This window comes from Fonsecaea multimorphosa, assembly GCF_000836435.1.
Source record: "Fonsecaea multimorphosa CBS 102226 unplaced genomic scaffold supercont1.3, whole genome shotgun sequence".
Classification (NCBI taxonomy): Eukaryota; Fungi; Ascomycota; class Eurotiomycetes; order Chaetothyriales; family Herpotrichiellaceae; genus Fonsecaea; species Fonsecaea multimorphosa.
Window position 1 is genome coordinate 1,299,859 of NW_015971637.1, and position 14,764 is coordinate 1,314,622.

General features: G+C 52.9%; 7 protein-coding genes across 7 annotated transcripts; 3 read left to right on the top strand and 4 right to left on the bottom strand.

Annotated features, from left to right (window-relative positions):
- Positions 1 to 207: 207 nt before the first annotated feature.
- Z520_02279 (L-arabinitol 4-dehydrogenase) lies at positions 208 to 1,383 on the top strand (the record flags this gene model as incomplete). The annotated part of the gene is made up of 1 exon (XM_016772793.1): positions 208 to 1,383. One exon carries the CDS (start codon positions 208 to 210, stop codon positions 1,381 to 1,383), a length of 1,176 nt encoding a protein of 391 aa, XP_016636263.1.
- A 261-nt stretch (positions 1,384 to 1,644) lies between these two features.
- Z520_02280 (uncharacterized protein) lies at positions 1,645 to 2,736 on the bottom strand (the record flags this gene model as incomplete). The annotated part of the gene is made up of 1 exon (XM_016772794.1): positions 1,645 to 2,736. The coding sequence occupies one exon, from the start codon at positions 2,734 to 2,736 to the stop codon at positions 1,645 to 1,647; it is 1,092 nt and encodes a 363-aa protein (XP_016636264.1).
- A 688-nt stretch (positions 2,737 to 3,424) lies between these two features.
- Positions 3,425 to 4,729, bottom strand: Z520_02281 (uncharacterized protein; the record flags this gene model as incomplete). Its single annotated transcript, XM_016772795.1, has 1 exon — positions 3,425 to 4,729. One exon carries the CDS (start codon positions 4,727 to 4,729, stop codon positions 3,425 to 3,427), a length of 1,305 nt encoding a protein of 434 aa, XP_016636265.1.
- Positions 4,730 to 5,102: 373 nt separating this feature from the next.
- On the bottom strand, positions 5,103 to 7,558 carry Z520_02282 (uncharacterized protein; the record flags this gene model as incomplete). The annotated part of the gene is made up of 2 exons (XM_016772796.1): positions 5,103 to 5,978; positions 6,029 to 7,558. 2 exons carry the CDS (start codon positions 7,556 to 7,558, stop codon positions 5,103 to 5,105), a joined length of 2,406 nt encoding a protein of 801 aa, XP_016636266.1.
- Positions 7,559 to 8,087: 529 nt separating this feature from the next.
- Z520_02283 (uncharacterized protein) lies at positions 8,088 to 10,028 on the bottom strand (the record flags this gene model as incomplete). The annotated part of the gene is made up of 3 exons (XM_016772797.1): positions 8,088 to 8,879; positions 8,932 to 9,040; positions 9,091 to 10,028. The coding sequence occupies 3 exons, from the start codon at positions 10,026 to 10,028 to the stop codon at positions 8,088 to 8,090; spliced, it is 1,839 nt and encodes a 612-aa protein (XP_016636267.1).
- Positions 10,029 to 10,599: 571 nt separating this feature from the next.
- On the top strand, positions 10,600 to 11,109 carry Z520_02284 (uncharacterized protein; the record flags this gene model as incomplete). The annotated part of the gene is made up of 3 exons (XM_016772798.1): positions 10,600 to 10,704; positions 10,761 to 11,015; positions 11,065 to 11,109. The coding sequence occupies 3 exons, from the start codon at positions 10,600 to 10,602 to the stop codon at positions 11,107 to 11,109; spliced, it is 405 nt and encodes a 134-aa protein (XP_016636268.1).
- A 1,124-nt stretch (positions 11,110 to 12,233) lies between these two features.
- Positions 12,234 to 13,856, top strand: Z520_02285 (uncharacterized protein; the record flags this gene model as incomplete). Its single annotated transcript, XM_016772799.1, has 1 exon — positions 12,234 to 13,856. The coding sequence occupies one exon, from the start codon at positions 12,234 to 12,236 to the stop codon at positions 13,854 to 13,856; it is 1,623 nt and encodes a 540-aa protein (XP_016636269.1).
- Between the last annotated feature and the right edge of the window lie 908 nt (positions 13,857 to 14,764).

A 14,764-nucleotide genomic window follows, 5' to 3' on the forward strand; every position in this document is an offset into this window, starting at 1 on the left:
TCTACCAATTCTTTGTGCACGCGGATGTGTTATGCCTGTTTGACAGCAGAGTCCAGAGTACATAACTTGTGAAATCGCACCTCGGGCGTGTCTTTCTTAGGGAAAGCAACCCTTCGAAGCACTCCAGCTGTTCTCTACCAGACACTCTTTGCCCTACCCCGCACTGGCTTTTTGCTTTGGTGGAAATACAAAGTCGCCATGCCCGCGATGTCGACCTCTAACGGTCATATGGATGCGACCGCCGCCGTGACAAATGGCGCCTCTAACCCGAGCAAAGGCTCCTCGGACCTCCAGCCCACAAAGTCCAACATTGGCGTCTTCACCAATCCCAAACATGACCTTTGGGTGGCTGAAACGTCTCCAACCCTTGCAGAAGTCCAAGGGGGAAAAGACTTAAGAGAAGGAGAAGTCTACATCGGCATCAAAAGCACAGGAATATGCGGCTCAGACGTACACTTCTGGCACGCAGGCTGTATAGGTCCTATGATCGTCACGGACGACCATATCCTAGGCCACGAATCTGCGGGCATCATATTATCTGCCCACCCCAGTGTGACGAATTTGAAGCCGGGCGACAGAGTGGCCATTGAACCGAACATCCCGTGTTTCAAGTGCGAGCCATGCTTGACTGGCAGATATAATGGTTGTGAGAGCGTCGAGTTTCTCTCCACGCCACCCGTTGATGGCTTATTGAGGAGATATGTTAAACACCCGGCTGTGTGGTGTCACAAGATCGGGGATATGAGCTACGAGGACGGAAGTATGCTAGAGCCACTCTCTGTAGCTTTGGCAGGGATGGAACGTGCCGGTGTGAGGCTTGGAGATCCCGTGTTGGTATGTGGTGCTGGACCGATCGGCTTGGTTACACTGTTGTGCTGCGCAGCTGCGGGCGCATGTCCTCTCTTGATCACCGATATCGATGAAGGACGGTTAAAATTTGCAAAGTCCCTTGTCCCGCGAGTCACCACATTTCAGGTCCCCAAGGGAGTGTCTGCAGAGGAGTGTGCCGAGCAGGTCGTCTCCGCAATGGGCGGTATCCGGCCTCGCGTTGCGATGGAATGCACCGGCGTCGAATCGAGCGTCAATACGGCAATCTGGTCGGTCAAGTTCGGCGGCAAGGTGTTCGTGATTGGCGTCGGCAAGAATGAGATGACGATCCCTTTCATGAGGCTGTCCACGCAAGAGGTCGACCTTCAGTACCAATACCGATACTGCAATACGTGGCCGAAGGCTATCAGACTAGTAGAGAGCGGAGTCATTTCGCTGGAGAAGTTGGTCACGCATCGGTTCAATATGAGTGATGCGGTCACTGCTTTCAAGACGGCGAGTGATCCGAAGAGCGGAGCCATCAAGGTTCAGATTAAGAACGACGACAGTTTATGATTGTGGCAGGCAGGCCAGTAAGGAGGACGAATTGGTGATTGCACATATCGACCACATTGAGAATAAAGGTAGATGGTCGGACGCTACGATTAGCGCACGTTCTCCGCAATATATGTACCATGTCGCAAGAGCTTTGATTCGTATCTCACAGGGCGCCAGTGTACTGCTCTATGCGATGCCTAGTCCCAGAAACCCGCTCTCTCCCTCTCTCTCTTCACCTCGTCCTCCACCCACCCATCCACTGACTCCCTCACTTACCCACTACTGCATAATACCCTTGACTTCATCCCCCTTGATCCAGCTCGCTATGGCCCGACTCTGCTGCTCGTACCAGCTATGCATAGTCTCCTCCTCGACGTATCCCATGTGTGGACTAAGCAAGACACGACTCCTGCCGTTTTGGCCCCAGTAGTTGTGTTTCCGCCAGGGAGTGTCCTTGGGGATCGGTTCCGTGTCGAAGACATCGAGGGCGACGCCGCGGATTTTGCCGGCCTCGAGGGCGTTGACAAGGGCGGTTTCGTCGACAAGGGGTCCGCGGGACGTATTGACCAGAAACGCGGATTTTTTCATGGACGCGAGCTCGGCGGCTCCCACGATGCCGCGACTGCGGTCCGAGAGCACGTAGTGCACGCTCAGGATGTCGGCTTTCTCAAACAGATCCTGCTTGGACGCGGCGACCTGGAAGGTGCCCGGGGGTAAGCCGCGCGACTGCGCCGCCTCGTCGGCCTTTTCTTGCGTCAGCGAGGAAGACCACGCCAGCACCTTCATCCCGAACCCCAATACGCCCGTCACGCCGCACTGCGTGCCCAGCTTGCCCAAGCCCAGCAGGCCGAGCGTCTTGCCCGCCAGCCCCATGGCCAGGTGCGTCTGCCAGCCTCCGAACTCGGCATTCGGGTCCGCTGCGGACGTCGAAGGCGATTTAATCACCGCATCCCCATGAACAATATCCTTCGCGAACCCCAGAATCAACGCCCAGGTGATCTCGTTAGTCGCATCATACCCCTTGACAGCGTTCGGTTTCGGCGTCGTCCCCACCACCGTGATGCCCAAATCCTTGCACGCCGCCATGTCGATGGCCGCGTTCCTCATGGCTGTAGTCACCAATAGCTTCAGATTGGGGAGTTTCTCGAGCACAGAGCGCGGGAACAATGTGCGCTCGCGCATCGACGAGATGATCGTGTATGGTTTCAGTCGCTCCACGAGTTTGTCGTGCTCGGATGGGATCCGCGCGTTGAGCGTCGTCGGGAATGTGTCAATCTGCACTTGATCCCCAAGGGACTGCTGGAAGTAAGGCAGCGAGATGGAGGCATAGTCGTCCAGGATGGCGAGTTTGAGCGGCGTCGAAGGAGACATGGTTGTTAAATGCTGTGATTTTATACCAGATGCCAACCAACTAGTATTCGAATGAGACTGTGCGAAGATGTTGGCCGTGGATGTCAGTCTGCAAACCGCCCTGCTCATGGACCTGAAACTCATATAGCTTTTTCCAGAAATATATAACTTAACCCCACGCGTTTCTTAGGACCGCAAAGTCAGTGAGTCTGGCAAGATGCGGTTCTATTATGCGACCCCCGCGGTTTGCGCCAACGTGGGTTCAATGCGTTCGGCCATTCTCCGCTGAGGAGATGGCGTGCAAAGTGCCGATGTCGCTCGCGAAACAGAAACTTGGGGAAAAGGGCTCGTGCCATCCGGTAGCCTTGCGTTTGATTACAAATGGGTGAGCAGGATTGGAGAAAAGCCTCATCTGTACTTCATTGGCTACCTAGGTAGGGAGAAAGGGGAAGGGGTTGTTGAAGGATGGGAAACACGACGCGTAGAGATCCTAGAAGCGATATACACAGCATGTCATGATAGAGAGAGCCTGGCTCTAGATACATTTTTGGCTGCGTGACCATGGCTCGAGCTCTCGCCTGGTTCGAGGAAGCGCGAGCAGCACTCCAGCTGGGTACATGCTCAATATGATCCATCCTCCATACATTCATCCATCCATGATCCAGCTCATCCAGCTCGTCTAGCATCAGATAGAGTCCATGATCAGTGGTCACCTCTTGCCCAGATAAGTCAGCGCCGCCACAACCAACGCGTCCACCCCAACCGTCAAAGTCGGCTGCACAACCGGCGCGAAGAACGGACTATGATTGACTGGAATCTTGTGCTCGTCCCCCTTCTTGACCATCTCCGCATACATGTTCGGGTCATGCCCGCCAAAGAACCAGAAACAATACGGCTTCCCAATACTAGAACCCAGGATGCCGAAATCCTCACTGCCCAGCACGTTCTTGAGGCTTGGGTCGTGGTTTTCTTCGCCAAAGTACGCGGTGAAGGAATTGTTGATTTCGCCTGCGACCCGGTCGTCGTTGATGGTCAGGGGGAATGAAGAGGTCGGTTCGATTAGCGGATCTTTAGGGCAATCACCCGCGAGACACTCGGCTTTGATGATTCGTTTCACTGAAGCTAAAATCTTTTCGCGCCATTCGACGCTGACGCTGCGGATGTTGATCTTCAGCACGGCTTCGTCGGAGATGACGTTCTCGGTGCTCCCCGCCTGCAATGCGCCCACTGTGACTACGGCAGTCTCGTCCGGAGGCACTTCGCGAGAGCGGATTGTTTGTAAGCGCACGACAATATGTGAGGCGATGACAACAGGGTCGATTGTGCGATGGGGCATACTGCCATGCCCGCCGCTACCGTAGATGGTGACCTTGAAACTGTCCGCCGCGGACATGACTGGTCCCGCCCGCGTGGCCGTCTTGCCCGCCTGGAGAGGAAACACGTGTTGACCCAGCACGACATCCGGGATCGGGCAGGCGTGTTTGTCGGCAGAATAGAGTCCATCGTCCACCATGGTCTGAGCGCCGCACCCTCTCTCTTCGGCGGGCTGAAAGAGAAACACGATGGTGCCGGACCACGTCTCGCGGGCGGCAATGAGCGTCTCCGCAGCTGCTAGTAGAGAAGTGATGTGGAAATCGTGGCCGCAGGCGTGCATCACCGGCTTGACCAGTCCGTCCGTGTCGCGCATGGTTTTCGTGCTGGCGTAAGGTAAACCCGTCTTCTCCTGCACGGGAAGAGCGTCGATGTCGGCCCTCAGCAGAATCGTCTTTCCCGGTCCATTCTTCAGGATGGCGATCTGACCGTGGCCGCCTATCCCTGTTCGTATGTCCAGGTCGTCCGAGAGTTTCTTCAGATGCGCCGTGATCAGTGACGCTGTTTCTTTCTCCTGCGTCGAGAGTTCGCCGTTGGCATGGCAGTGCTTGTAGAGATCTTCATACGGGGCCAGATCAGGACGATATTTCTCGATGACAGATCCAAAGGAGGACGACGATTTCGCAGTAATCGATTCACCCATGATTGGTCCTGCTTGAGAGTGGTAGGAAGGTTTACTGAGACTCGTGGGGGTTTATGAAGACAATAAACTGATTATATCGTGTCACAACAGAGAATACATCACCTCCCGCTTCGAGGCACGCGCTTCAGGGTTGGTTCACGGCATCACTTTCTCCGCATCACTAACTCTATCGACGATCAAGGAGAAGTCCGCTGTCCACAAAACAGACCAGCCTTGGGTATCCGCAACCACTGACGACCTCATACTCTCTATGAGATGTGGCCTATCCGTCCGACTGTATAATACGATCCGCTGTCATGGCCCTTCCATCTCCACACAAGCTCATCATATAACATACCAGCGTCAAAGCTTCCCTCGTCACCAGTTGTCGTATTTATGAAGCCCCCGCTTCAGCCTCAAGCGCTCGAATAGATTTGGTCCTCGCTCTCTGAGTGCCTCGAACACTTCTCACAACCCGACTCTTGATGCTAGATGCTTTCTGTTTCAAGCTTGATGATCGGCTGATGGGCGCCGTGGTGGTCCTTTTCGGGCTTGCCTTCACAATCAAAGCGGTCGAAGACGACGTCGACACAACTCTTTGTTTGACTGCCTTGCTCTTAGCACTCGCAACAAGAGTCTTGAGTTTTGAGGGGCGTCTGGAGAGACCTCCCACAACTGTCGCGCTTGTCTTTCGCGTCACTGCCTTCTTGATGAGCTTCATCTTTCGCACCTTGACTGGGCTACCGGATTGCGAACGACCTGAGGCCTTCCGTTTCGGTGCAGCAGCCACCTTGGTCTTCTTCGTGATCAGGCTGGTGCTCTCCCCTATGAGCTGCGCAATCTTCTGTTTCGGTGCAGCAGCCAACTTGGCCTTTTTCGCGATCCGGCTGGTGCTCTCCTCGAGAACCTCGGCGATCTTTCGTTTCGCGCCTGCCAGTTTGCTGCGGCTCTTGTTCGTCTCCTTCTCGGGACTCTTTGGTTTGCGCTCCTCCTTGGATCTTGGTCCTAGGACTCCACGGCACTTTTGGGACCCACAGCGACATTCTTGGACGTTCTTCTGTGAATACGGATCGAAGTTGTAGTCGTAGGTGAGTTCTTCTCCCGTCATAATACCTCGATCGCCTGCGAAGAGTGCCATTCGAGGTTTGCCGTTAACCGTCCACTTTTCCATCCTGCAATTGGGTTCGCAGGAATGATTGACGAATCGTGCAATGGATCCTCGAGTAGCGTCAATGATCATGTTCTGATCAAAGAGCATCAGATAATAGCACTGCTCTGCGTTAGTGTGAACTGACAGTGTCCCTCTCACGATCGCCTTACCTCGTTATTTTTATACATTGTCTTCATGCGGCGCTCGCATTCCTCCTGAGTAATGATCTCTCCCGTATACTCCACGATGATCTGATTTGGATCAAACGTACGATTGCTTCGTACGCCGTATCCCCTGTCCTCCGTCTTAATCACCTCCACGCCAATGTTGTACTTGCCTCCTTTCTTGACTCGTTGCTGGAGGCTCTCAAATGCACGGTTCCCACACTCTTCTGCCTTCAAGTTACAGTTTCGGCCATCACATTCGTAGTACATATATCGATTCATGCAATTCTGATCGCAACCCGTCTCAGGCTTGCACAGACAGCTCGAATGCTCCTCATACTTTGACACCCGCCATGCTTGGGCAGCATCGCCAACAAAGACATTTTTGTTAACTTTTCTCCACTCGTCGGGCTTCGGCTGACCGGCCGGAACGGGAGAAAAGATGTCGAAAGGCAGCTTGAAATCGCGGCCGTGGTCCAGGAGACGCTCGCCGGCGAACATTGGCAGAGGCAAGACAGAGTTTTCCTTGACAGGTTCAGAAGGAGCCACGCTCTTGCGTCTACCCTTGCTTCCAGTCGGTCGCATATCCAAAACCCTAGGCTGGCCAGCGTAGAGTCCCGATGCAAGCCATTTCTTTTCCCGCCGTCGGGCGGGAACTTTCGGTTGGATAGGTTCCACCACGGTGGCATCACCCTCGCTGACGCGTCTCTTCTTCTGAATGGGTTCTGGAGTAGCTAGCTCCGCGCCTCCCAAGCTTTTTGATCGCGTTCCGCTGCGCGAATCTGACGCTCTATCCTTCCTCTTTCCAAGCACGCTGTTAGCAATACTGGAAACGACCTCTCCCGCCTTCTCTAGGACTGGCATTCTCGACGACCTTCTTGTTGCTAGCTTCTCTGCAGCCTTGCGACGTTCCTCCCATATTTTGTTGTTCTCGGCCATTTTCACCTTCTTCGCAGCCGCCTTTTCTGCTCGTAGACGCTGTTCCTCTGGATCCTCTGCAGTCTCGGTCGACTCTCTCGAACCGTCCGCTGCGCTGCTCTTCTCACCGAGCAAATCTTCCTTGCCCTGCTTTGTAAAGACCTCGTTCACGCTCCACGGCAAGTCCAATGCGGCAATGCCTTCTTTGACCAGTGTTGACTGACTTGTATTTTCCAAGTTCACCAAGGTCTCTCCGCTGATAGTCCTTCCTTTGACGTCCCCTTCTTTCATGTCCTCGATAAGACCATTGCGGCTTTGCGTCTTCGTCATTCTGGCACTGACGCGTCGAGCCCTGCCTTTTGGCACTTGTTTCATGGTTGCGACCTGGGCATCTTGAAGGGACATGTCAAAGGAGCTCTCGGAGGGCGTGGGGAGTTGTTGTGGTGGCGGTCTGGCGGCCCGTGAGGTAATAACGATGGTGTCTGGGTCATTGTCTGAGGATGTAGAGCTTGCAGAGCGAAATATTGGCGGGCGAGAGCCTGACGACTCGATGGCTCCGGAGTTCACATTCTCAACTCGTGCACGGTAGAAGTTGAGGAGAGTCTGACGGAAATGCATCTTGTAATCACGGGCTGAGCCCGGCGTGTGGGCGTAGTAGTGTTGGACGCGTCGATCTCGTTCAAGTGAGCGATGGAAATGATCGTAGGAAGAGACAGTCTTGCGAGAAAAGAAATACAGGCTGAGATACGCGTGCACGGAGTGAGATGTGGGAGGGTTGCAACAAACAAGAGGCTGGACACTGGACAAGCCTTAAGAGCCTTAAGAGAGGGATGGCGAGATTAGGAAGTCAATCTACCATATCAATGGCCCAGGGGAGGAGACATCGACTCCTGAGCCAATCGCAGGTCCTCGGCCAGCAGAGCGACCCAAACCACAACAACAACATTCCACAACCTGCACCAAACTAGGTGCTTTGCATTTACCACTAGGCAACTGAGATACATTGCCCGTGGATCTGATCCGATCTCTTTTGTCATATCCAGCTTGTCTTGGGGCTCGCTTGCAAAACATTGCTCTGATTCCATTTTCCCAGCCTGATATACATTCTCCGCCACCAAGGGGTCCAATTACACTAGTATATACACCTTCATTTGGTCTCTTTCTTTGGCAGATTCCTCCCTGCAGGACCCTCAAAGGTCTTTTGTGACCCCTGCACCGGTTTCATCTCCATTTCGCCGTTCTGCATCCGATTGCCCACCTTCGCTTGCCGGTCTCCTCTCCGCATCCCAAACCGCTGGTCGCCTTCTTCATACCGCTTCTTGAAATGCAGATAAGTAGGGGGCTTAGGTCGTGCCAGCACCGAAATCCAATTTTTGATGAAATTTCCTTGTGTGAAAGGGCGATGCCTCTCTGCCTTGGGAAACCTTCGAGACGCGAGATACTCTCGAGTAGTTTCGCCTTTGCCGACAAGGAGCAAGTGGTACATCCACAACGCAAAAGGATATGCAAACCCCAACAATCCATAAATAAACATGGCGAACGGTACGCGGTTTCGGTTTATGGCCGTCCCGAAAGAGACGTGTCTTTGGTCTCGGTAGGCAATCACATGGCCCAAAGACGCAAACGCCAAATACAGCCCCAAGAAGGTTGCTGTGCTGACGAAGGTGAAGAAGTACCGATAGTTGCGTCGGCCCACGCAATTATTGAGCCAGACGCAGTGGTGGTCCAAGGTTTCGACACAATTATCGCAGACTCGGCAATGATAACACCGTGGCGGTCGCCAAATGTTGCAGGTCTTGCAATACTTGACCGGCACGTCCATCGCCGCGGTTTGCGAGGTAGCCAGTCGTACCATGACCCAGTCATTAGTAGGAGGTCCCAAAGCCAAAGGGTCGTGGTTATCCTCCGGCGGAAACGGATGGATATTTCGAGGGAAAACCTAGTCGGTGTAAGCAGGTAAGCCTGATTGAAAAGGTGTGGTTAAGCCTTACCCCTGGATCAACAAGAGAAGCATGAAGAAAAGAAGATAAACAAATGAAAAACAGATAAGCAAATATTATGGGGACGGCGGGTGAGACGTGATGCCATAACCACGAGGCCCTGCATCGGTCAGCTCTGTCACAATCACGGCTGAAATAAAGTCGACTCACGAATAAACAAAGAATAAGACCGCCGGCAGAACTAAGAATACGCCAGTGGCGATGTTTATGGGACGGTCTCGAGCATTTTGAATACGGCCTCCAAGCCAGAAGATTGTGTTGCCCTCGAAATACTCATAATTCTTGCCTAGAGCACTCTTCACGGCAACCTCGGTATTTGAATCGGGTGGATACGCGGGAGAGGTCGCATTCGAAGACAAAGGCAGATGTCCAGATTCCAAGCGATGCTTGCTGGCTAGGCTCAAGCCAGACCGAAAAGAGAGAGGCGACTTCTGAGGCGGCTCGCCAGCCTTGAGAGTGGTAGCGATATTAAGCCGAGATGGCCGATGCGGTTTCTGGGGATTGACTCCATTGACAAGCTGCGTGTCGCCGTCGTGTTGAGAGACGAAATCGGGAGATGCGGCATCAACAGTGTCTGGCGCATCCGATTGAGTATATTCCGTCGTGATCGATGGGGCGGGACGATGGCTCCTGGGCATCGCATGGAAGGGCCCTTGTCTGCTGGACGCAACACTGCGGGCATCTTCATCCACATCCCCATCTGGAATTGGCGCTGGCGGCTGCATTGTTCTGGCGCCAAGAGGTCTCCTCAATCTTTGTGCTTGTAAACGTTGCGAACTCATTGGCTTGAAGAAGCCTTGTGCTGTTAAAGAGGGAACATGGGTGCGGCTGCCCTGAGAAACAGGGCTCTGCGGCCGACTCGAGCCAGCAGTACTCGACGGGGCGGCAGGAGCGGCAGGAGAAGGATTGCTCCTTATCGAGCGGTTTGTAGGTTGTGTGATCCCTCTAAGGTGAGCGTACCCATGTTGTGAGGGTGGAGGGTTGGGCAGCGCAGGAAGAGGGACACCCGACTGGGGTCTAGATCCATACCCATCTTCAGAGATGGCAGAGGAGATTTCGCTTCGAGCGGTCGAGGGTCTGACGGCCATGGTCTCCTAGAGCAACAGAAAACTCGCGTCACGAGCGCAATGCCGGGCGCATATCGAGAGTGTATGTCAGGTACGAAGAAAGGCACGGGGGTGACGTTGCTGAATCGTGGGGATACGTGAGGGCTTGTTCACAGCATCCAGGTCGCAGTAAGTCGCACAAGAGAAGGGTCTGCTTTGATCTATCGTCGCTTATATGCGGAACGTGAGGGTTTGTCGAATGAGCGGATCGTCCATAGCGGTGCTGGTGAAAGTGAAGGTGAAGCGTTACAAGGTCGGGCGACTGAAAGTGAGGCTGATTGCTGCCAGGCACGAAGAACGAGAACAAGAACTCGGATGCGCATTTCCGAAATTCGAATTCGGGGTTTCAGGGGGAAGATGAGATGGTGAGATGAATGACACAATCTTGGGCGCAGTCACGTGAATATCACATGAGCGACTAGTCCCAATGAAGCTCAGTCAATCAGACTGCGGAACTTGAACTTCACGTTGACCTCCAGCTCACACCACCGACAAGCTCCGGGTCTTCAACAACCAGCTACATCCACCACTCCTCTGTCAACTACCTTTTAAAATGGCTTTCGCGGCAACTTTGGCTCGTCGAGCAGCTGCAAAAGCTGGTGAAGCTGGAAAAGATACTGTGCTGCAGAAGGGCGCCCGCCGAGATCCTGAGCTTTATGTACGCTCTCCGCACACTCCGATACTCTGCTTCGAGCTGCTCTTAACCATGACTAGATCCTCCTAGGTATCATGTCCGGTGCCTTTGGTCTCGCAGGATTTTATTTCGGTCGCAAGCCTACCTCCGCCACCTCAGAAGCCGAAGTGTCGGTCGCTCAGAGCTCCATGCCGTGGCAGGTGGACCATGACCACGAGGACCATTCCAAGCACTTCAAATATCAATATCATCCCAAGGGTGACAAGAACCAGACCCCCCGGAACGCTCCCAGCGCTCTGAATACGGTCGTTGTGCCCAATGTGACTCTGCCTAAGGTGCGCCGAGCTCTGCCCATATGCGAAACTCTCTAATATGTTGGCTCAGGCTGTCCACGATGCTTTCAACAAATGGGGGAAAGAAAACTATTGAGGAGCAGTCTGTGGCTTACCGCCTAGTGAGGTGTCTTTTAAGGTTGCGAAATAGAAAAAACAACGGGTGACAGGTCATCCCCAGGATGCCACCCAAAGTGTACATACTTTCCAGGAATGAAGCAGATCGTCCATCATCATTGTTCAGGATATTCCAACATGGCGCACAGTCGCCAAAAGCCGTTATCAGAGCCTCTAAAGGTCCTACATTCCTCCACACGCTACTCCCTCAGGTCGATTCTCCAGCATCTTACTTCATGTGCAACATCTGGAGTGCAGTCCTCTCCAACACGATGACTGTCTAAGCGGCTCATGTACGGTCTCACTCCACTTTCTCATTCATTGGAATGGCCATACCTCCTTATCACGAAGGTTGTAGCAGGCAAGTTCTTTGGATACTATTGGAGCTCGGGAGTCCTTTTGTATTTGACGGTTATCGACTCTGGTCAAGCAGCATGGTGATCGTTGCCCAGACTCCCCGATGCTGCCTTTCAGTCGGTTCACCCTATACCAGCTCATACCTGAGACCTGTCTCTTCAAAAGGGCATCCTGTGCACCCCAGCAGTCTGAAACCTACAAATGCACGCTGGTGTTGAACTTGCAATGATCAGTCCCGCCATAAACTGGTTGCTAACATCTAGGGCCTGTTCCTGCATCTTGAGATGGGAAGAACTAACCAGTACGCAGCGACGAATCTACCTACTTTAGTTAGCAGAGCGTGGTATTCCTTTGCCTTCAAGTAAAAGCTCCCCCTTGTCCAAATTTGAGTGTCTCTCTTGACTGACTTATAGAGATTTGATTTCGTGAGAATCTCACTCACTCTTCATAGGCTTTGGTGTGCCAGCCCCCTTACCTACCAATGTCACTATCCATCTCACTCAAGTCACAGTCTCTTACTACGGACCTCACGCTGGACTGCAGGTCGTGCGCCAAGAAGACACCCAGTAACTTCACTCTCAATTCTTTTCTGCCTCACCCATCGGCAGCTGCCCTCTTTGTTCGTCTCACTGCGTCAAATATCGCTGCCTTCAATTTTTGAAGGATATCTTTCCTCTCGTTAATATCACGCTCGCAGAATCCTGCTTCTCTGCATAACATCAAATTGAAACCTCAACCCTCTACACCATGACGCGCAGTATGAATAACTTCCCTGCAGAGCTGATCAGGCTGGTTCTGTCAAGGGTCAAACTGGATTCGCGCGGGAATCGAGACCGATCCTTCTTCAATACGCTTACTGTCTGTCGTCTCTGGCACGACATTGGTGAAGATCTACTCTGGACCGACATCACCCTCACCCGTTGTCAATTGAAAAAGTTCTGCCAGTCAACATGCCGGGCTTCACTGGCCACGAAATCGCTTTCTCTGGAGATCAGAAAGTATTCCTATCCCTACTACGATAACCCAGGCTGTGAATTGTCGCAGCAACTTCAGCGCCTATCACTGAAAGTCCGAGAAATGCAACAGCTCGAGAGCTTCAGCTTGTTCATCACTGGCGGCGCCTCCAGAACACTCTACGTCCCAATTCGTGGACTTCGGCTCGTCTTAGATGCATTGCCGAATTCAGTCTGCAATCTGGAGATCGATGACGAAGTTTTTGCTTTTCACTCAGACCTCAACGACACCAAAGCCGATCACTTGTGCGTGTCTCTACAAAAGATAATGCCCCAGCTTCGTAATCTTCGCCTCAGACTTGCAGAAGTCTGCGAGAATGTCTTTCCAGACTCGTCCTGCAAAGGTAAGGAGAGCGAGGAATGTGCCACAACCCCCAACGCCGAAAACACGCTCATAATCCAGCTGGTCGGAGACCACCCAGATCATGAAACCCAGCACTGCCCTCTTCAGAAGATGCACGGTCACCATTCCTATCCTGCACACGGAGCTTGGCCATATCGCTCAGCTCACGATTGTGTGGTTGCCGCGGCTAGGCTAGCGATGGAAAGCCACGCCCTGGACAATTTCCATCGCACTTCGATTTTCGATACCACTGCTCCATCAACGACTGAGCAGGGGTTTCCAGTAGTACGTGAACGATTTTTGGGCCATGAAGGGAAACTTCGGCTGTACCCTTACTTCGACCTCCGGGGTGTCGCTCAAGTCTTCGCTCTCCGCTGTCTTGGGAAGGACAGACAGACGATGGAGGTCATCGGAAGGATGGGAGATCTAACTTCACATATCGAAGGCTGTGCGTGGGTCAAGACAGTGGAAGGTTGCCGCTTATCATCAGGCTATATCGCACACAATTCGCGGTTTGAAGGCACCAAATTGGAAAATCTAGAGTTTTACACTCGAGGAACTGTGACCAGACCCATCTTGCTCGGTTTCACTTCCCCATCACCAGTGCTATGGGAGTTGGAGGATCAAGAAGGCTGCAAACTCTTAGAACCGGTGGTCCTTGATGAGAATGACGAGACTCGCTGGCTCCCCAGAAAGCGTACCCAGAAAGAAATTCGTCGCGAAGAGAGAAGGAAAGCCATTGAACGAGGGGAAGAGGTTGACCCTGAATCCGACTGTGAGCCCCCCGATCTCAACCAAGCGATATTCGCATTCAGGATGTCTCAACATTTTTCCCTCTTTCTCGATGAAGACGAAGACGAGGATGAAGATGAAGACGAAGACGAAGACGAAGTTGAAGGTGCGGGTGAAGCCGAAGTCGAAGATAGATACGAGGTCGAGGACGAGGACCACTACGAATACGACTCCTACATCGAGGACGAGTATGAGGACTCTGATGACGACTGGGAATGGTGACCAAGAAGCCATCCGTGTGCAGCCATCAAGAAAACACCCACATCTTGCACGCCTGGCACTGGCTAGACCAAAGTCCTCCGTCGCAAACCGTGCACCTTTTCTCGACAGATGCCCTATCAATCCAAACTCGTTTTCGAGTTCAACCACACCAAAAAGCATGTACGATTACACTGCAGGGAAGCAAGGAAAGCTTCAACGTCCAAGGTACTCCAAATATTCCGTCGAGGCGAGGGCTGCTTTGGACACGAGACCAGCATCCAAGCTATCCTTGGGGCTCAATGTACCAAAGCCTCGCCTCTGACTCAGCATCGGCTTCAATATTTTATTGTCAACAAATGACCAGGGGAGAAAAGAGAGAAAATGCAACGCCGAGAGGCCACCAAAAAGGAAGGGGGAGAAAAGAAGGGGAAAAAAGGCCAAAAAAAGAGGAATGACCTGGTTACATGCAAGAGAGCGCGAAGAGTGTAAACAAGGACGACCACAACTACACATAGAATGTGGCGCTGGGTCAAGCACTTGACATTTGCAGGATGTAATTATCTCCCAGTTATCGATGCTTTCGACTGCGCCAGCCATGAGACTACGCGCTGTGAAATCGGGATATTCTCGTCGCGAGTCGAGAAATACCAGGTAGCTGGCAACCACCTGCAGGAGAGAGCTCAGGCCAACGATCCAGGACATCTCCAGGAGGAGTGATTTCGTGGGAAAGCCTGCACCTGCAATGTATCTTTTCGCTTCCAGCTCGTTTGAGGAGACTCAGAGGCCGGAGTCGGATGGTCGAGCTGGCACAATTGTCTGAATGTTCAACATGGCACAGGAGTAGTGGACATGTCCTTTCACAGGGTGAGAATTCAAGTAGAAAAGCAGAGAATGAAAGGAGTCAAATGGGTACGAATTGTCCTGTGTCC